Genomic DNA, 22,248 nt, shown 5'->3' with positions numbered 1-22,248 from the left:
CTGCCCTGGGGGCCCCGAGTGGCTGCAGGAGGAACGCTGGCCTGGGAGCGGGGCCACGGTAGGCTGTTTGGGGAGGCACAGCCTCCCCTTGCCTACGATGCCCGCCGCCCATGGGGCTGGTCCATGGCTGGGTCTCATCCATGACTGAGTCTCCTTGGCACTATGGTGATACAAATAATAATTCACCCTTAGAACAAGCCCTTTCCCTTTACGCAGTCTATATCACTGTGGTACCTAAGCACGGCTTTCTCTCCTATTCCACCGGCTATTACAATCTGTAGCATTTAATGCAAGGGTGGGCAAACTACTTTAAGCCAGCCCGTGAGCTCCTCCCTGGGAGCGGGGTCTGGGGCTTGCCCCGCCCCGGAGCTCCAGCCGGGATGCAGGGTCGGGGGCCGTACCACGCGGCTCCCAGAAGCAGCGGCATGGCCCCGCTCAGGCTCCTACGCGTTCCAATGGCCCCCTCTCGCTCTTCAAAAGAAGGGACATGTCACTGCTTCTGGGAGCTGTTTGAGGTAAGCACCACCTGGAGCCTGCACCCCTGAGCCTCTCCGCACGCCCCAACCCCCTGCCCCAGCCCTGATCCACCTCCCGCCCTCCGAACCCCTCGATCCCAGCCCAGAACCCCCTCCGGCACTCCAAACCCCTCATCCCCAGCCCCACCCCAGAGCCCACACCCCCAGCCAGAGCCCTCACCCCCCTGCAACCCCACCAACCCCCTGCCCCAGCCCAGATCCCCCTCCCGCCCTCCGAACCGCTCAGTCCCAGCCTGGAGCCCCCTCCTACATCCCAAACTCCTCATCCCCAGCCCCATCCCAGAGTCCACACCCCCAGCCAGAGCTCTCACCCCCACCACACCCCCTCAACCCCCTGCCCCAGCCCAGATCCCCCTCCTGCCCTCCGAACCTCTCAGTCCCAGCCCAGAACCCCCTCCGGCACTCCCAACCCCTCATCCCCAGCCCCATCCCAGAGCCCACACCCCCAGCCAGAGCTCTCACCCCCACCACACCCCCTCAACCCCCTGCCCCAGCCCAGAGCTCCCTCCCATCCCCTGAACTCCTCATTTCTGGCCCCACCCCAGATCCTGCACCCCATCCCGCACCCCAACCCCAATTCTGTGAGCATTCATGGCCCGCCAGACAATTTCTATTCCCCGATGTGGCCCTTGGGCCAAAAAGTTTGCCCCCCCTGATTTAGTGGCACCCCACAGCCTCCTTATCCCCTGGTTCAGGGAGCAGAAGAGGCTGCTGGTTACATTAAAGTTTCCCTGACTGCCCTCTCCTCTGTTGTGTTTGCAGGATTCTCAGACCAGGGCATGTTTTAGTGACTCTAATGGGATGTCTGTGTGGTTACTGGAAGCTGTGAGATCTATTTGACTGTGGAATAGTTTCCCCATGGAAGAGGCAGAAACCTCACCAGTTGAGTAATTGTGAGCTAGACAGAACATAGCACTGGAGAATATGCAGCAGGGAACAATCTTGGGCTAGACTAGATGTATTGAGCCAATGGGAGGCAGTACATCACTGGTGCAGGGTAGTGTTCAAGTCCCATCAGTGACTGCAGAATTTAAAAATGTATGTTACAAACAGTTCCTAGCTCTAAGGGTTGCAAAGAAAGCTTTCCCTATGTGGCCCACTGCAGCGCTGCCTTCCTGAATCTGCAGAGAGCCTGCAACCGCAGCTCTGACGACTGGCATGAACTACAAATGGGGCATTTGCTCTGATGCAAAATGAGCATAATATAAACACTGTTAACTATCTCCCTGCTGCCGGTAAAGCAGAAACGTGCAGCTGTTCTGGGGTGGTGGGTGGAACATGGGATTGTGGGTGGGGCTTTAATAGAGCACGGAGGTTATTTATTTATTTATTTTTGCCCCTAGCCTGGTGCCTGGGACTTGCTCCAGTTGAAAGCTCTTCAATTTGGGCTATCATCTGTAATCCAGCCTATTAGCGCTTGGGCTGGTCAAAGGGTAGAGGGGCAAACAGAGTATATAAACCCAGAAGCATGAGAAATCTAGGAGATTTGCGGCCTGGCATGCATTTAGGCCTCATTTTCTTGTCAAATCCGCGAGTGAGAATGCTTAAAGCACCGTTTAACTGTGAATGACTTGTGGGTGGGGTATTTAGCTGCAATGTGTAATTGCCCCATGCGTGGCCCTGGGCTCTGTGTAACATTTATAACTGGGCAGTATTGCCAAAATGCTATTCTAGCGTGATTCTTTCTCAAAAGATGTAAGTCAGAAAAGGCTCTTCTGTGTGTGATTTCAATCTGACTCAAACCAGGAATGCCCAGGGATCTCCAGGAAAAGGCTTATTGTTTTTATTACTGACAAAATCTGGGCCCCGTTGTGCTACATGCTGTATATACGTGCAGTGAGAAATACGCCCTGCCCCAAAGAGCTGTCTAAATAGGCAAAGGATGGGAGGGGAAACCGAGGCATAGGGGGGCGATGTGACGTGCCCGTGGTCACCCAGCAGGTCAGCGGTAGAGGCAGGAATAGAGACAGATCTTGTGATGCCCAGATCAGTACAGCCAAGCGCCTGCCCAGGCTCGGGGGAGGTAGTGGGTGCAACAGGAACAGATGTTAGACCACTCCGTTATAACTGGACATTTTTTCTTTTCGTCGGTTACTCTATAATCAGTATGGGAGGTCGCAGGGCAGGCCACTTTGCTTCTCTAATTTTAGACCACATTTTCCAGCCAGCCAGCAAGCTGCTCCTTTTTGCATTCCCGACCCCAGGGAGAGCTCATTTCGCTCAGAGCAATTGCAGCCCGGTGCAGAGCACCTGTTTGAAACCGCTGAGCTGAGAATAACGACGGACAGTCAGAGAGGGGCTCTCAGCCAAGCGCTCCACAAACTTAGACGAAAAACTCTGCGTTATCAAGGGATCACATCACCCCATCATCTAAACGCAGGCACCCCAGGGGTGGAAAGCAACAGCTTTTAAACAGCACACAGCAACCCTGCCCACCAGCCTGGGAAACGGCGGGAAAACGAATCCTGAATCCTATTGGGAGAATTTAAAGTCCAAAATGTAAATATAGATTTGTAGAGGCCAAGGCCAGACGGGAGCATTGGGATCATCTAGCCTGAGCTCCTGCAGAGACCTGTATGGGCTCAATACAGCCGTTGTTCTTAGACTGCGTGAGCAGCTCTTAATGGACCGGTTCAGGGCCAATTGTTGCTGGATCGGACCCTTTGATCGTAGGAGTTTGCACCTTCCCTGTATATGTGCAGCTCCTAGCACATTGTGGGTGATACTTGTGGTCCCTTTTTTCCCCCCAGCACAGGTGGCAAAGCACCACCTACTGTGTTGCCAGGACCACTTCCTGCAGTGATCCGGAGTTTCTGTGGAGACGTCTCATCCACGTTCCGATCTGGTCCAGCCCTGCCTTGGCTTGGGACGAAGGCACCGCCCAAGGGGCAGGAGAGACGAAGGGGGACAAAGGACAATGAAATGGGAGGAACTCCTACCTCGAAAGTGAAGGGGTAGGCATGCTCGCCGAGCTTCTTAATCAGTCGCTCCTGGAGTCGGGTCAGGGGTTTCTTCTCCTCAGGGACCGGAGGGAAGGCCTGGATGTTGGCCACAAACAGGTCCTTCCGAAAGGTCAGACCCAGCACGTCCAGATCCTCCCGTCCATAGCGGAAGGCGCAAGTCAGCGTGACAAAGACTGCGGGGACAGAAGGTATCAAACGGGAGAGATCAGCACCAATCCTCTCACCACCGTCAGCATCAGGCGACCGCCAGACAAAGTGCTCTGCCCAAGTTCCCACAGGCAACGAGTGGCAAAACTGGCATCTGATCCTAGATCTCCTGCCTCCTACTCCACTGGCCTAGCCACAAGAGCAGGCCCATAAATGAGGCAGGACGGTCTCCCGATTCCCACTGGTGTAACAGAGGAGGGTCAGGGCCACGGGCAGCCGCTAACACGGCAGGTTTTCGTGGGTTGGATGAAAGATTCACGTGCAGATGCACTTTCATGTGTGTGCAGGGGGGGCAGTCGAGACACGGGGGTGAGAGCCTGGATTTAATGACACGAGTCGAGGGGCATTTGCTTCCGTCGAGGTCTCACAGTCCCACAGCCACACACAGAAAACGAAACCATCAAACCAAAGCCCCAGGAGAAAGAACTCAGACTAGGGGGATGGGGCCCAGATCTGGGCGGTTGGCTCCACGCGGACTCCTGTCTCACCGGCCCTGCCGCCTGCAGCAAGGTCCGAAGGCCTAAATAACAGCCTCTCCTGCCACCTCCGGAGTGCGGGTGACGGTGGGGGCAGGAGGGTTCTGAATGATTTCAACCCCTCCTCCAAATTGTTTTAGAGCTGAGCCTAGATCAGTCTCTTCCCCGCTCCAACACGTCGCTAGCAAAGCTGGGCCAACATCGCCTTGTTCATTAGCTTGGACATTAGATCCCCATCCTTCTGCTGCTCTTGTCTCTCGTAGATTGCAGAGCAGGGACTGTCTCTATCTGCGTGCTCGGTATCTCTGTTCCAGCACAATTAGTGTTTCCATTACAGTCATGCCTAGAGAGCTGAACTGGGATGGAGGGAGCTGCGTCAGCCTGGCCTCTTGCCCACAAAAGCCCCCGTATTCCATACAATACGAAAAGGACCCCGCACAATCCGGGAAAACAAAGGGAGAAAGTACAAACCACAGGGGCTAGTCACTGTGCTCGGGGACTCTGGGGATGGGCGCGTTGCATAAAAACCTGAACAGAACAGACTAGTGCTAGGCGTCGCACGCACGTAGTAAGAGACAGTCCTTACTGCAGAGCGCTTGCAAGCTAAGAGGGGGTTAAAAGGAAAAACCCTCCCTTGCCCTGTAGCCCCCCCTGCTGGCTGAATGTGGTGCTGCAGGCACTCCCTGCCTCAGTTTCCTCCTCCAAAAGTCTTTCTGTCTCTCCTGTGGGGTTCATATGGCTCAGCTCTCCAAGTTCAGTTCCCTTTTGCGTAGCAAAAGTCCAAACAAACAAGAAGTTCTTTTGATCCACTTGGGTTCTTCAGCCCTCGCTTTGGGCTGAGCTCCCAGCCCATTCTGGGCTACCTTTGCATTTCTGTGCTCTGGGACAGAGTGCTGACTCCCTGGCTACCTCCCTTGAGTCACCCCCTGCCTCCCGCAAGACCCTGTTTCAGGGTCTTCCACAGGCACCGAACTTGCTGCCTGAGGTTCCTCCTCTACTCTGAGTTTTCTTAGCCCTTTTAAAGAAATCACCCCACCTGGCAGGAGAGTGGGTGCTAATCTGGTACATGTAGGGCTGAGCCCAACTACCCTTAAAGGGCCAGCCAACCTGTGATACCCTGTCGCAGCCTGGCAGGTCCTTGCAGGCAAACCTGGCCTATGACTGAGCAGCTACCCATCAGCCTTGCCCCCAGCCTAGGGGCAGTTCGTAATGGAGTTAGAGTGACTGACCCCAGCTGCAGAGGACTACTCAGACACAGGTGAAAGGAGAAGACCCAGGAGAGATGGGGTGGAGAGCTCCCTCTCTCTGGGACAGGCCTGGGGCAGGCAGACCGAGGCAGGCTGCAAGGACAGTATGAATCCTGCAGCAGGCCCTGGAAAGATAGCAAGATCCAGGCGGAGACAGCAGACAAGGCAGGACGCTCCTACATAAAGAAACCCCAGGGAGCAGGGTAGGCTGCTGTGGGAGGGAGCTCTGAGACGGGACTGGGAAGTGGACACAGAACTACTTCCATAGCCCCAGGGGGTGGAAGGATAATTTGGATTTTCATTTGGACCTTTTAGTTACCCTGAACGTTGTGACTTGGCCAGAGGGCTGAGCCCCAGAAGACCCAGCGAGAGGCAGGCAGCCTGTAGGAGGCGCTAGGGCCAAGGACACCAGTGACATTACACACACACAGACACAAGGGGGCGCTCCAAGGGTAAGTGTGCCCTGTCGCACACCCCCGTTTCACAGACAGGAAAGTGTGAGGTTGCACAGGGGCACCGGGGCACAGGGGAAGTCCCTGGCAGACTTGGGACTCAAATCCAGCTCTCCCCTGAGTTCTAGTCAAGTGCCTTAACAACCAAACCAGCCTCCTTCTTTCTCTCTGACCCAGGGCGCAGTTTTCCAGCTGAATGAAATGCTTTGTACTCGCCAGTCTTCACAATCAAGACCCCTTAAGAGAACAGAATTTTAGTCTTGAGGTTTCCTGCCATCGCCACGTGGGGCCTCTCGGAGATATGGGTAGTTGGAGGCAATCCCCCCCTCCCGCCTATTCTGCTAGGCTGAGATTCTCTGTGTGACTTCTTCGAGTAGAGGTGCTGAACACGGCTGCTAATCCCGAATGAGCCCTGCGCACCGGGTGCTCTCCGTGCTGTCAGGAGGTCCCTGGCCCACTTTGGCGCAGCAGATAACTGATCGACGTGCACCCCCAGCGATATGTAGGAGCCACGGCTGTGCTTTTCTGTTGCCGTATAAAGCCAGCATGTTTTCAGTGGGGCTCCTGTTCCTTGCTGGTCAGTGTAACCTACGGGCTTGGAGAAGGGGACTGGAAAAGCGCATTAGGATGCCCTGGCAGAACAGGGGAGAGGCTGCTTTCCCCCATGTGGGTTTTGAAGCCCCAGTTAAACATGGCAGTCAGCTGGAACCAAATGGCAAAGCATTTACCTTTCCTTTCTTTTAAGTACTCCGGATCAACCAACACAACGCCATCTGAAAGAGAAGACAGGCAGAATTAGGAGGGAAACTCAGAGCACGAGCTGGTCTCCCTTGCATTGGGGCCGGTGGGGAGAATCTCAGGTGTGTCCCGTAAACACAATTCCCTGGTGTCCCACAACATCCCGTCCTACAGATTATGAAAGTCCAGGTCTGCCTGTTCCCCACCTGCCTCACACACCATCTCCATCCATCTCAGTCATGCCCCCTCTCCCCGTCTCTGATCCAGCTCTCATTCCCCTTCTGTCCAGCTCTCTCCACCACACCAGAACCAGCTCTAGAGATCCAAAAGGACTTTACAAGCATTAGGCCTCAGAACCTGTGAGGACGGGCAGTATTATCCTCACTTTGCAGACTGGGAAACTGAAGCACAGGGAGTTTTAAGGCCCAGATCTTCAGTTGTATTTAGGTGCCTAACTCCCATTGATTTCTTTAGAAGTTAGGAGCCTAAATACTTTTGAGGATCTGGGCTTCACTGACTTGCCAGAGGTCTCACAAGTCAGAGCTGCGATTAGAACCAAGGAGCCTTTGACACCCAGCCATGTACTCACTGGTGAGTGCATCGAGAGGCATTTCTCTGCAGTAGCTCGTCTGGGAGACTACGGCTCACCTCTTTCTTGGCTGTGAATACAAGCACGTTTTTTGGGGCATGGACTGGCTGCCACATACCAAACGGAGGATGACTGCCCTCCAGAGGCAGCTCCCATCGTGAGTTGTACCAGGGCTGCTTCTTGAGTGTCCCAGGGTTCTGCCAATTCTGCCTGACCCGCCATCATGCGAGGCTCCTTGATCCAACCGGCTGGACAGGCCGTGACTGTGATTTACGTGCCCAGCCCACTTTATAGCAAATACTCAAGGAAAACTTCCCTCTACATGACCCTCATGAGCTCTAGGGCGTTAACCCTCTCCTTGCTCTCACTAACTTTACTGACAGTTAAACACACACCAGGCCAAGCCTTGGGGCTCTGAAGCAGGCCAAAGCTACCACGGAAACCCAAGAGAGCTTGCACCAACCATCATCTTGGTCATCATCAAGGATTGAACTTGGGACCTCCCGAGCAAGAACCATGAGAGGCTGATGCTTGAGCCAAAGGACTGTAAGCCCTTAGGAGGGACCCGTAGCAGAGTTATACTGTCCGTGGACCCAGCCGCAAGGGGGGCATGTAATCCACACTGAACAGTGGGGTGCATAAGGACTAGCAGGAAAGCCCAGATCCTCAAAGGTATTTAGGTGCCCATCTCCCATTGATTTCAGTGACAGCGAGGTGCCTAAATATCTTGAGGATGGGGACCAAAGTGAATAAAGGGGTGGCCTCCGGAGTAGAGAAAAGGTTCCCCTCTGCCAATGGGAATTAGGAAGCCGGGTGACAAAACACACTTCATAAACGTGACCCTCCCACTCGGGCAACACTGGGAGCAGCGAGCGCAGGTGGAATGCGCTGGGCCCAAAGAGAAATCACTCGTTGTGAGATCAAGTCCCATTGCCGAACGAACCAACTGAGCCCGTTCACCGGACAGCTGCTCTCCTCCCAGCAGCAGAGATGAGCCAATCGCACTCACAGCTCCGCAGAATGCAGGGTTAGCGGGGAAAGGCTTGGCCAGAGCAGAACGAGAGTCCATCCAGGCCTGGTATCCCTTCTGCAGGCCTGCTCGAAAGGGAGGAAACACTCCTGCTGGCCGTAGCGGGCTTTGAATCAGGCCCTGGGACAACAGTCCTCGATATGCACCTGCTATACAACACCACATGGGTGCAGCGGGAAGGCTTTCTCCCTGACCCCAGCAGCTGATCCGTTGTGCCCTCCTCATTATAACACCGTCAAATCATCGTCCGTCAATCCCAAGGCCAGAGGGACCATTAGATCCTCTCGTCTGACCTCCTGTGCAACACAGGCCAGAGACTTTCACCCAGTTACCTCTGGCTTGAGCCCAGTCACTTGGGCCGGACTAAAGCATCTCCCAGAAAGGCAGCCAGTGTGACTCTGAAGGCGTCAAGAGACGGAAACTCCACCCCTTCCCTTGGGAATTTGTTCCAGGGGTTAATCACTGTTAAACGGCCGCACCTTCTCTGCTAGCCTAGGGAGCCCTAGAGAGCCCTGGACCCATGCAGGTTGTTTGGCTCCTATGATTGTCTCATTAGTACTCTGTGGCAGCAGGTTCCACGGGTTAACATGCTGCACCCAAACGCTGCCTAGTCTCCTCTGTAAATCTGTTGCACCTTCCTTATTTCACTCCTAACAAAACACTGCTGGGGATAAAGGCAGGGGCAGGACACTAAAGGAGGGCAGCATAGCAGGAGCATGGGAAGAAACGAGGTGTGAGATGTAGGCAGGACTGATCTGTGCCATGCCAGGACAGTGAGGACAAGCAGGCTGGATTGGGAGGAGGGCTTAGGGACCCAGCCCAGAGAGACCCCCCCATCCAGTTCTGGGGCGGATTCACGGCATGAAGGCATCTGCTTGCTGGTTGTGGTTTAGGGAAGGTGGCGTGTCCTCAGAACCACCCCAGCTGGCGGGTTTGGCCCAGTCTCTCTCTGTGCTCGTCACTCCTCCCTCGACACCTCTCCTGAGCCACATGTCTAGCCAAGCTCATCTCCTCTGCGCCTCTTCCCGCGAGAGCTGGAATCGCAGAACCCACCAGGGTCACTTGTCACTATCCCTTGGTGTGCCTTATCTCCACAGAGGGGCCAAGCCTATGAGCCGAATTTGGGTCACGGCCCTGCACTGGGACTCAGGAGAATGGGGCTCCATTCCCAGTTCTACCACAAACTCCCTGGGCGAGACCCTGAGCAGGCCCCTCAATTCTCCAGCTATAAAACGGGGACCAGGATCCATCTTTTCTCCTACCCTCTGTCCATTTTGTCTGCTTAGCTGGCGAGCTCCGTGGGGACAGGGACTGTCTCCCACTCGGTATCTCTACGGCACCCAGCTCAAAGGGGCCCTGATCTCAGCTGGAGCTAGGGCTGGTCAAGACACTCCATTGTACCTTTCTGGCTGGGAAATTGGGCTTGCTACCAACCAGTCCCTTTCACAGGGAGCTCCTGCTTTCTTTCTAGAGGTTTGATTTTTCATCAAACCACCAACAACCGGAGTGTTTTCAGGTTTTAGAGGAAAAGTCAAATTTTGATGCTGAACAGTTTGACGAAAACTATTCCTGCTCCCCTCCTCCCCCCCATTTTCATCAGAAATCTCAGCCATAGGGCTTGCGGCTTCGAGCAGCTTCACACAGGTGTACTAAGCACTTTACCCAGCAGGACTGCAAACTCCTTGGGGCAGGATCACAGCCTGGCATGTCTGTAAAGTCCTATGTGTGTTTATGGTGCTGATGGAAGACGTGACGATGGACACAGCAGGGAAAGGCTGAGGCCCACCACCAGGAGATGCCGTGGAGTACCTCCGGGCTATCAATCTGGCGCTACCCACTCTAGGAAAGTATTGCAACGCACATGAATAAAAGCAAACAAACATGTCAGCCAGAGAAGGCCCTGTGCTCCAATCTGTAACTAATAAGGAGCAGCCATGTGCTGAAATTAATTAGTTTGTGGTGGGGAAGGGCAGGGGGAAGCTACATGAAAACAAAGCAGAAGAATCCGTATCAGCAAAAGTTAAATTGGATTAAGTTAAGTTAGATTCGATGTGCGGATGAGTCAGGTTGTGAATTCCCAGGGAGGAGAAATTAGCAATTTGAAAAGGTTTTTTTTCCCCTAGCTAAAGTAATCAAAGGCAGGACTGTAATTAAATATGAAAAAAGCCACCACCTGCAAGAGGAGAGAAAATGGAGAAGCAATGTTCTCTGCTACTCTGTGTAATTAATCCGGGGAAGCTAAGTGCATAATAAAAATAATAACGAGAATTAGAAATTGACTCTGGTACACGTTCCCAGGCATTGGTGACAGGACGGGAAGCATCTCAAGACAAACAGTGTAACTTGACTCTGAAAGATACTGTGTAAAGAGCTATGTATGTATCCTGAAAATACATGGTTACAGTCTGTATCAAAGTATTAGTCACTAGCACAGGTGAAAAACCAGGTTTTCCTCCAGAAATGTCTCTCTCTTGGTCGGGATTTAAAATAGGCACAGTAAGCTTTGTATTTTTAATGGATGCCTGTTTGGATGTAAAGTCAAATGTTAACAAAGAGATGTGAAGTCCATGGGGAAGGAGCACAAAGAAAAAGAAACAAGCCACGGGAGGTTTCCTGTGTCTGAGTGAAGACAAGGAATTGGGGGGGTATTTCTAGAAGGCAAAGAGGACACCCCTTGATCCAGCACCTGGGAAGTAAAGGCTGTGATGTTATTGACATAAACTGTGACGTACAGATCATTGTTGCAAACACTGTTATATATTTGCGGCAAATATTGTACAAAGGCTGCCGTGTAAGGTGTCTATGGAAAGGTTATGATTTTCTGATTATGATTATGCTATCTGTATGGGTGTATCATTTTTGTAGTTGACGTTATAAATATTGGCTATGTACTTGTATCAATGTGTTTTGATTCTAAGTAGCCTCAGTGAAGCGTTTGATCAGCTTCTTGAGAAGGGACTATTCTCAGTAAGTTCCCAATCAAGAAACACTTAGCTAACAGTGAACTTTGGGAGATGCCAACCCACATCTGAGCTTTCCTGGGAACGTTCAAACTAACATGTAAACAATGGCGTCGGCCTGTAAAGAACTGAGTCATGCATGGACATGTGACTTGCCCATGTGACTCCAAACGCCATCTTGCTGTGATCTTGCACAGGAGAACCAAGGGGTTTCCACCCGCAAGAGAAAGCCTATAAAAGGCTCCTCCATCTGGTCTTCAGTCCTGCTTCTGACCTCTGCAGGAACCTTGCTGCAAACTGAAGCTCTGAACAAAGGACTGAAGGCCCCCTCCCAGCTGTGGATGGACTCCAGAGACTTGATTTGAACCTGCAGTCTACTCCATCACTGCTACAAGCCTGAACCAAGAACTTTGCCATTACTGCTCGTAATTGATTCCATTTAACCAATTCTAGTTCTCATCTATATTTCTTTCTTTTTATGAATAAACCTTTAGATTTTAGATTCTAAAGGATTGGCAACAGCGTGATTTGTGGGTAAGATCTGATTTGTATATTGACCTGGGTCTGGGGCTTGGTCCTTTGGGATCAGGAGAACTTTATTCTTTTACTGGGGTATTGGTTTTCATAACCATTCGTCCCCATAACGAGTGGCACTGGTGGTGATACTGGGAAACTGGATTCTCTAAGGGAATTGCTTGTGTGACTTGTGGTTAGCCAGTGGGGTAAAACCAAAGTCCTCTCTGTCTGACTGGTTTGGTTTGCCTTGGGGTGCAAAGGAACCCCAGCCTTGGGCTGTAACTGCCCTGCTCTCAGCAATTTGTCCTGAATTGGCACTCTCAGAAGTGTCCTGCCGGAGGCAGCATCATTACAAAGGCACCGTGCATTTGCATTCATGAAAGCAGGGTCTCCATCAGCCTTGACTGAAAACGCTGAAGAGGACTCTGGAGGAGCAAACGTCTTTCAATAGGAGGGTAACCTGGTTAGTTAAGTTTAGTCTCTAGAAAGCATGTTTTTGTTTGAGATGTAACCATTGGCTTCCAACATCCTTATACACTAGCTCCTGAATCTCTGGTCTTTGACAATAAATGTATTCTTGTTTTCACTATGCATCTAGCTCAGGGCTGTGGTGTGGAGCAAAGTGCCGGTCCCGGGTTGAATCTTACAAGCTGGCAAGTCCTGTTCCTTTGGGAACAGCCGGCCTGGTAGTTCTGTGAGTGTCCAATGAGAAGGGGCTGGGCACTGCAGGGAACGCTCCGAGGCCGCGGGCGTTGGCGTGTGCCATTCACTGCCCGGTGCAGAGAGGGCGAGGCCTGCGGGGGCCTGGCTGCCAGAGGCTGATGGTTTCAGGGAGCTGACTCATGGCCTTCACGCTAAGGGCAGGTGATGATATTTAGCCACAATCTTCCCTTTCTGAAGCTCAGATGCAGCAACCCACTTAAGCATGTGCCTGAGTTTAAGCATGTGCTTTAAGTCCCATTTATTTCAAGCAGGTGTCTAAGTGCTTTGCTGAACCTGGGCCTTAATTTCAACCGGCTCCTCTCAGTCCTACCTCCAGGTACCACCCTCAGTCATTCTCCTCTCTTCTTGCTGTTCACAGGCTTCAAGTATTTGGAGACTTCTGCTCCCCCACCTTAGCGGTCACTTTGCCAACCTGCACATTGTCATCTCTTTTAATCTGTCCTCCCATGGCCAGGCAGCCACCTCTCGAGCACCCCCTTGTGGCCTAGGGTGGCGCTGCAGCAGCCTGCCTCAGTTTCCCCATCACTAGGGTGCTCCATCTCTCAGGGATTCATGCAGCTCATCCCACCAACTGGGCAGCTCCGAGTCCAGTCCCCTTTTGGGGTAACTTAAGTCCAAACAAACAATAAGGTCTTTTGCCCACTTGGGCTCCTCTTCCGCTTGTCTTCTGAGCTCCCTTAAGTCTTTCAGGATCCCTTAAGTCTTTCCACTCAGGTGTTTTACAGGCTGTCATCTGACCCTATTAGTCCTGCTCTCTTAAGCTGGGAGATCACTAATTATGGGACAGGTAGGGCTGGCCCCATCTCCCCTTCAAGGGGCCAGTCACCCTATGGCACCTCCTTATAAATGGAGCACTCCTTTCTCCTGATCCTTTCTGTTGCTCTTCTCGGCACACACACCCATTTGGCAATATATTTCTGCCAACGTGGTACCTGGGTCCAAGCACGATATTCCAAGCCCTGTTGCACCTCAGTCACATAGCAAGAGACCACTGCTCCCGGCTCTCTGACTACTCAGCCCTCAGTCAGGCCAATTCCAAACTGTTGCCTATTATTTCCTTGATGGAAATGCTCCCTTGGTGATCGCTGTAGTTCGGTCTCCCTGGACCGCCCCATCCTGTACCACTATGGGCTGGATTTTGTGATGCAAAATTCTTATGACAGGGGAATTACGAAATTCCACAGTCCACCCGTGGAACTCTTTGCCAGAGGATGTGGTGAAGGCCAAGACACTAACGGGTCAAAAAAAAACTAGATAAGTTCATGGAGGATAGGTCCATCAATGGCTATTAGCCAGGATGGGCAGGGATGGTGTCTCTAGCCTCTGTTTGCCAGAAGCTGGGAATGGGTGACAGGAGATGGATCACTTGATGATTCCCTGTTCTGTTCATTCCCTCTGGGGCACCTGGCACTGGCCACTGTCAGAAGACAGGATACTGGGTTAGATGGACCTTTGGTCTGACCCAGTCTGGTTGTTCTTATGTTTTTAATTGCCCTCAGACAGTAACAGTTTTTGGTTACTGCTGAGCTGCGCTGGATTTGCAACCCCGAGCTAGCCACTCCTCCCTTACTGGCACTTTTACAGTGACAGTCTCTCCATGGCTGCCTCCCATTCTCAGAAAGCCTGACCCGATGCCCAGCGAAGGGAGTGGAAAGGCTCCCAGGGACTTCAGTGGGGTTTGGATCAGGCCCAGGCAGAGATGAGTGAGAGAGAGCCACAGCATGGGGGAACATTTGCATCCGATGAAGTGAGCTGTAGCTCACGAAAGCTTCTGCTCAAATAAATTGGTTAGTCTCTAAGGTGCCACAAGTCCTCCTTTTCTTTTTGCGAATACAGACTAACACGGCTGTTACTCTGAAAAGTGACTATGTGGTTTAGGTCCCATTTTCAAAAGACGTAGGTGCCTAAGTCACTTCTGACAATGTTACCCAGGGACAGGAGTAGGAAGGCTGGTCTTGTAGCACCGGCTCAGGGGATGTGGGTTCAATTCTGGGCTGTGACAAACTCCCCGTGTGACCTGGGGTAAATCCCTGGATCTCTCTGCACTCAGTCTCCAAGCTGGGAAATGGAGAGGATAACAGGGCTAGTGTCTGGTTAAATTTTAAGCTCTTTGGGGCACGGGCTGTCTTATTACGTGTGTGTCTAGTGCTTAGCACAATACGTCTCCAATCTCCAACCTGGGGATTACAGTGGACGAGAAGCTGGATATGAGTCAGCAGTGTGCCCTTGTTGCCAAGAAGGCCAACAGCATATTGGGCTCTATTAGTAGGAGCATTGCCAGCGGATCGAGGGAAGTGATTATTCCCCTCTATTCAGCACTGGTGAGGCCACACCTGGAGTATTGCATCAAGTTTTGGTCCCCCCATTACAAAAGGGATGTGAACAAATTGGAGAGAGTCCAGCGGAGGGCAACGAAAATGATTAGGGGGCTGCGGCACATGACTTATGAGGAGAGGCTGAGGGAACTGGGGTTATTTAGTCTGCAGAAGAGAGTGAGGGGGGATTTGATAGCATCCTTCAGCTACCTGAAGGGGGGTTCCAAAGAGGATGGAGCTCGGCTGTTCTCAGTGGTGGCAGATGACAGAACAAGGAGCAATGGTCTCAAGTTGCAGTGGGGGAGGTCTAGGTTGGATATTAGGAAACACTATTTCACTAGGAGGGTGGGGAAGCACTGGAATGGGTTCCCTAGGGAGGTGGTGGAATCTCCATCCTGAGAGGTTTTTAAGGCCTGGCTTGACAAAGCCCTGGCTGGGATGATTTAGTTGGGGGATTGGTCCTGCTTTGAGCAGGGGGTTGGACTAGATGACCTCCTGTGGTCTCTTCCAACTCTAATCTTCTATGATTCTATGATTCAGCCAGGGCTTCTGGGTGGAACTTCAATACAAATAATAAATAATGTGGAGTAAAATCCTGGGAAATGATCTCCCAGCGTCACCCGGGAACTCTGCTGGGAACAGAGCTGGACTAGTTCCCCCTCCACAAATCAGAATCCCATTGTGTCAAACCCTTCCAGGAGCCCACTTCAGCCCAGGGGGCTGTGTGCTGTGTTGTAATCCTGACAGTGCTTCGCAGGCACGTGAGCTGCACACGTGACAAGCCCCCAGGGGGATCCTGATAAGAAAGAGTCACTGCACCCAAAACGCGGCAAGTTCGTTGTTGTTTTCCAAAGGGGGATACTAGGCTGCAGCGGCTGGACAGCCGGAACTCCTCTTATTGCATCAGAAACCGCTTTCGGAATGTCACGCCTGAAACAAAAAATAAACCTCCCCCCCCCAGAGCTCGTGCAGCTGTTATCCTGGGACGTGCATGGCCTAGACACACAGAAACCAGCTCATTTGCAACTGGAGGGGAGTTAAAGGGGAAGCGTTCTCCAAATCTGGGTGTCTCTGCTTGCCGAGTTTGGGTCAGAAGCACAGTCTGGCACCGACCGATGGCCCGATTCTGCAGACACCACAGTCATGGGGAGTTTTGCCACCGCCTTTGATAAGTGAGAGCACGACTGGTCACTGAGGGCTTGTGTGCAGCGGGCGTCTCCCTGCCTGAGCGGCCACAACAACACAGCCCCAGCGATGGAAAGCCAGGCTGCTGACGCACTGAAGCGGTGTCAAGGCTGACGTCTAGGCCATGAGCTGCAAGTCCCTCTTTATGCTGGCACTGCATGTCCACACTAGGGGTCTGCATCATTATGGCTAGAACTAGTCCATAAACCTCTGCCCTGTCTCCTTCCAAACCCCTCTGAAGAGCCTCTTGTGAAGCCTCTAGCCAGCTGGGATTGTTCCTATCTACTGTATTGTTTTATCTGGATCTTATTGTTTATTGCAATCCAAAGTGTTTAATAATAGTACTTAATCAACTTGCATCGGGCCTTTGCATAATAATGTGAGCTCTCTGAGGCAGGAACTGTCTTCCACCATCCTGCCCAGTGGGGCCATTATCCTGAGCCCCTGGGTGCTACCGTAACAATAATGCTCGATCTCAGGAGTGTAGAATCCAATCAGTTAGCAGTTAGAGGAGAGAACATTCTCTCCTCACGCTTAAAATTGGCATTGGAACAAATCCCATTAGCAACGGAGGGAACATGGTCCTGTGGAAAACCTCTAAATATGATGCCTAATTGGAACGTACAGCAAACCTGTTATGAAAGAACAAAGTTCCGGACGTGCTGTACTTGGAATTAATACAAAGCAAAAGTACCTTCTACCAGCACACAGGGTTTTCTAGTCACATCATGTCTGCCCTGTGAATTCAACCAAGTCCCTGTTACATTGCACTAAACCAAACCGAAGGCTGACTTACCAACAGGATCCACAACATCTATGTGGTCGACAAAGTCCCTCTTCCCAAGGTAGACGGTGAGCTGGCAGGAGAAGAGACAAACACAAAGGGAATGAGAGGCAGGACAAAGCATTGCCATCATTTCACCTTTCCTCAACACCGATTGTGTCCAAGAGAGGCCAGAATACACAGGCAGTGGCTCCCAGCCCGACTACATGAGGTGCAAGACCTCTTATTTTCAGTGTGGTTTCAGTTCACTTCCAGTTAAAACCTCTAGGACTGTTTGCTTTTTACTGGTGAATTTAGACTACTCTTAAAGTGTTAAAAATGCTCACCTTTGGATTAGGGGAAGCAGTGCTATAATTCCACCAAAGCAGAATATCTAAAGTCTCCAGGATGGCGGCGCTCCAAGACTGTAACCACCAGGTTGGTGACATGGGCCGTGGTCTCTGGGTTTTAGGGTGGTGGGATGGGGCCTTCTCTGGGGGATGAGACACGTTCTCTGGGATGGCACAAGAGGATATGATCTCTTCCCATGGTTTCTGGGGCAGTGGGGAAGGAACATGGTCTGTGGGGTGGTGAGTTGGGATGTGATTTCTGGGATAGCTGTCTCCAGGTCATGGGACAGGACATGTTCTGTGTGGTGGTGAGACGTGATCTCTGGGGTGGCCGTCGGCGGGCAGAGGGGTGGGACATAATATCCAGTTTTAGGAGCAGCATTAACAATTCTTTAATAGATTTTAGCCTCTTTGGTCACCAGTGATCATTCACCGCCCCGTTTGTCACAGACGCTTTAGAATGACCAGCAAGGAGCATTGCTAATGAAGCCACTGTGCTCCTCTAGCTCTGGAGGTGGGCACAGCAAGACCCACGTGATGGGCTGGGTCACAGAACCCCCCTTGGGAGCTGCCGTCCGATGTGCTGAGGCTACCTCTGAGCCTGTTTTCCCTGCCAGCTTGGGACTTCAGTGCCCTGCCTGGTTGTGCCAGACACACGAGCCTGCTACAAACCCAGACCCAGGTCTGAACCACGTCCCCTAAAAGCTGCAGGCTTAACTGAAAACAGCTTAAGAAGTGCTCCTGTCTCCAGCACTCAGATATGCAACTCCCAATGGGGTCCAAACCCCAAATAAATCTGTTTTACCCTGTGTAAAGCTTATACAGGGTAAACTCATAAATTGTTTGCCCTCTATAACACTGATAGAGAGGTATGCACAGCTGTTTGCCCCCCTAGGTATTCATACATACTCTGGGTTAATTAATAAGTAAAAACTGGTTTTATTAAATACAAAAGGTAGGATTTAAGTGGTTCCAAGTAATAACAGACAGAACAAAGTGAATTACCAAGCAAAATAAAATAAAACACGCAAGTCTAAGCCTAATACAGTAAGAAAACTGAATACAGGTAAATCTCACCCTCAGAGATGTTTCAATAAGCTTTTTTCACAGACTGGACTCCTTCCTACTCTGGGCCTAATCCTTTCCCCGGTACAGTCCTTGTTCCAGCTCAGGTGGTAGCTAGGGGCTTTCTCATGATTGTAACCTCCTTTGTTCTGTTCCAGCCCCTTGTATAACTTTTGCACAAGGTGGGAATCCTTTGTCCCTCTCTGGGTCCCCACCCCTTCTTCTAAATGGAAAAGCACCAGGTTAAAGATGGATTCCAGTTCAGGTGACATGATCACTGTCACTGTAAAGACTTTATTACCCACTTGCCAGCCCACAGGTATACAGGAAGACTTACAAGTAAACAGAGCCATCAACAGTCAATTGTCCTAGTTAATGGGAGCCATCAAAATTCCAAACCACCATTAATGGCCCACACTTTGCATAATTACAATAGGACCTCAGAGTTATATTTCTTATTTCTAGTTTCAGATACAAGAATGATACGTACATACAAATAGGATGACCACACTCAGTAGATTATAAGCTTTGTAATGATACCTTACAAGAGACCTTTTGCAAGAAGCATATTCCAGTTACATTATATTCACACTCATTAGCATATTTTCATAAAATCATATAGAGTGCAATGTCACCGCATAATTTACTTTATATTTCTACACCCCTCTGCAGCTAGTCCTGGAACCCACAAGGGGGGAGGCAATTCTTGATTTAGTCCTGAGTGGAGCAAAGAATCTGGTCCAAGAGGTGAATTTAGCTGAGCCACTTGGTAATAGCAACCATAATGTAATTAAATTTAACATTCTTGTAGGGGGGAAATGCCTAACAAACCCACGATATTAGCATTTAACGTCAAAAATAGGAACCCTGCACAATGAAAAGGAAGCTAATTAAATGGAAATTAGAATTAAAAGGAACAGTCATAAGGGTGAAACACCTGCAAACTGCATGAAGACAATTTAAAAACACCACAATAGAGGCTCAAATTAAAGGTATATTCCAAATTAAAAAGAAAACAATCAAACAAACGAAAACCAGCAGAGGACCAAAAATGCCACCATGGCTAACCAGTACAGTAAACGAGGCAGTTAAAGGCAAAAATGCAGCCTTTAAATGTTTGAAGTCAAATCCTACTGAGGAAAATAGAAAGGAGAATAAACTTTGGCAAGTAAAAGTCTAATATGGCAGGCCAAGAAAGAACCTGAGGAGCAACTAGCAAAGGACACAAAAACTGACAGCAAAAAATGTTCTTTAAGTACATCAGAAGCAGGAAGGTGGCCAAACAGACAGTGGGGCCACTGGACGATCGAGATGATAAAGGAGCACTCAAGGAAGATAAGGCCATTGTGGAGAAGCTAAATGAATTCTTTCCATTGGTCTTCACTGCAGAGGATGTGAGGGGGATTCCCATAGCTGAGCCATTCCTTTTAGGTGACAAATCTGAGGAACTGTCCCAGATTGAGGTGTCACTGGAGGTGGTTTGGGAACAAATTGATAAATTAAACAGTAATAAATCACAAGGACCAGATGGTATTCACCCAAGAGTCCTGAAAGAACTCAGATATGAAATTGTGGAACTACTAACTGTGATATGTAACTGATCACTTAAATCTGCTTCTGTACCAGATGCCTGGAGGATAGCTAATGTGACACTGATTTTAAAAAAAGGCTCCAGAGAAGATCCCGGCAATTACAGGCTGGTAAGTCTAACTTCAGTAGTGGGCAAATTGGTTGAAACTATCGTAAAGAACAAAATTATAAGACATAGATAAATTTGATTTGGTGGGGGAAAGTCAACAGGACTTTTGTAAAGGGAAATCATGCCTCACCAATCTATTAGAATTCTTTGAGGGGGGTCAACAAACATGTGGGCAAGGGTGATCTGGTGGATACAGTATACTTGGACTTTCAGAAAGCCTTTGACAAGATCCCTCACCAAAGGCTCTTAGGCAAAGTAAGCTGTCATGGGATAAGAGGGAAGGTCTTCTTATGGATCAGTAGCTGGTTAAAAAACAGGAAACAAATGGTAGGAATAAATGGTTAGTTTTCAGAATGGAGAGAGGTAAATAGTGGTGTCCCTCAGAGTCTGTACTGGGACCAATCCTATTCAACATATTCAGAAATTATCTGGGAAAAGGGACAAAGAGTGAAATGTCAAAATTTGCAGATGATACCAAATTACTCAAGATAGTTAAGTCCAAAGCTGCCTGGGAAGAGTTACAAAGGGATCTCACAAAACTGGGTCACTGGGCATCAAAATAGCAGATGAAATTCAGCAATGGTAAATGCAAGGTAATGCACATTGGAAAACATAATCCCAACTCTACATACAAAATGATGGGGTCTAAATTAGCTGTTACCACCCCAGAAAGAGATCTTGGAGTCATTGTGGATAGTTCTCTGAAAACATCCACTCAATGTGCAGCTGCGGTCTTCGTTGGAGAGCTCAAAGTGGCAATTCTTCAACAAAAAAACTTCAAAAACAGACTCCAACCTGAAGCTGCAGAACTGGAATTAATTTGCAAACTAGATACCATCAGATTAGGCTTGAATAAAGACTGGGAGTGGTTGAGTCATTACAAAAACTCAACTTAATTTCCCCAATACTAATTTCTCTCTACTGTTACTCACACCTTCTTGTCAACTGTCTGTAGTGGGCCACTCTCTTACCACTTCAAAAGTTATTTCTCCTCCCTTGGTATCCTGCTGTTAATTGATTTATCTCGTTAGACTGTTCTAACACTTGGTAAAGCAACCCACATCCTTTCATGTATTTATACCTGCTCCTGTATCTTTTACTTCATACATCTGATGAAGTGGGTTCTAGCCCACAAAAGTTTATGCTCAAATAAATTTGTTAGTCTCTAAGGTGCCACAAGGACTCCTCGTTTTTTTTTGCTGATACAGACTAACACCGCTACCACTGAAACCTAAGCGGGGATATTATAGAGATCTATAAAATTTTGACTGGTGTGGAGAAAGTGAATATGGAAGTGTTATTTGCTCCTTTGCATAACACAAGAACCAGGAGACACCCAATGAAATTTAGATCCAGCAGGTTTAACGCAAACAAAAGGAAGTATTTCTTCATACAACATACAAGCAACCTATGGAACTCATCGCTATGGGATGTTGTCAAGACCAAAAGCATAACTGGGTTCAAAAAAGAATTAGATAAGTTCATGGAGAATAAGTCCATCAATGGCTATCAGCCAAGATGGTCAGGGGTGCAATCTCATGCTCTGGGTGTCCATAAACCTCCAAATGCCAGAAGGTGGGATAAGACAACAGGGGATGGGTGACTTGAAATTGCCCTGTTCTGTTCATTCCCTCTGAAGCATCTGACACCGGCCACCGTCAAAAAGCAGGATATTGGGCTAGATGGACCATTGGTCTGATCCAGTATGGACATTCTCATGGTATAATCCAGATCTAAATAGTCTACTCCAGGTCCCCCATTTGGCTGGATTGGCCAAGAATGAGCCATTAAAACTCTGGGTTTGCCAAATTTTCACCACTAGCGTCCTTAAGTAGGACAAGAATTAACATTAAAAAGAAAATCCTCAGTGTTTTGTGAAGAGGTAAAGGACCCTACTCTGGGGAAGGTCTCTCCCAATGCTCCTCCTGGTTATTTATTGAATGATTTTCTTTTAATATACAGGATAGCCCCATTAAACACAACAGCTGGTTTATGAGTTCATGCCTGGGTCTCGTTTCCATTATGGTGCCTGCTTTCGGCTGCTGTGTATATCTGTTCCATGGGACAGTCCCTAAGTGCAGTCGGATCGTCCAGCTCTCGCCTGGTAGGATAGCTAGAAAACCTCTTGTTCAATTACCCTCTGCTCAGATGATGGCTGCTCCCTGGATCAGAGAGCTGTATCTGTTTCCGTCATGTTGGGTCTCCTGATCATTTCCTAAAGGGGAGACCCGGACGCAATACAAATCTGAAACTCAAGCTTCATTGGAGGAAAGGTTTTCTGACACTGTGGCAACCCGCAAATCAGCGTTTGTTAGGAATCCCCCCTCCTTTGCCCACCAGCCCACACGCCTGCTCTGCGCAGGCTGAAGCTGCCACATCTCCCAGCTAGGGGCCTTGTTCTTCAGCTCAAGCTGTAGAGGCAGATTTGTGTAGC

General features: G+C 49.9%; 1 protein-coding gene and 1 long non-coding RNA gene across 8 annotated transcripts in view; one reads left to right on the top strand and one right to left on the bottom strand.

Moving 5' to 3' along the window:
- ARRB1 (arrestin beta 1) overlaps window positions 1-22,248 on the bottom strand; it is a 180,268-nt gene that overhangs the window by 37,272 nt on the left and 120,748 nt on the right. For all 7 annotated transcript variants that reach the window (XM_037915118.2, XM_037915177.2, XM_043527281.1 and 4 more), the window contains 3 exons: window positions 16,734-16,794; window positions 6,610-6,654; window positions 3,476-3,672 (listed from right to left, as the gene is read on the bottom strand). In XM_037915118.2, the coding sequence (XP_037771046.1) occupies window positions 3,476-3,672; window positions 6,610-6,654; window positions 16,734-16,794 (303 nt within the window). The remainder of the gene's footprint in view (window positions 1-3,475; window positions 3,673-6,609; window positions 6,655-16,733; window positions 16,795-22,248) is intronic.
- LOC122462738 lies at window positions 1,564-19,369 on the top strand. Its single transcript, XR_006285488.1, has 4 exons — window positions 1,564-1,574; window positions 7,984-7,988; window positions 10,568-10,576; window positions 19,154-19,369. It is a non-coding gene; the product is annotated as an uncharacterized LOC122462738 (long non-coding RNA).

This window comes from Chelonia mydas, chromosome 1 (genome assembly GCF_015237465.2).
Source record: "Chelonia mydas isolate rCheMyd1 chromosome 1, rCheMyd1.pri.v2, whole genome shotgun sequence".
Taxonomy (NCBI): Eukaryota; Metazoa; Chordata; order Testudines; family Cheloniidae; genus Chelonia; species Chelonia mydas.
The sequence above is the reverse complement of the archived record's forward strand: the minus strand, read 5'-3'. Positions and strand labels throughout refer to the sequence as shown.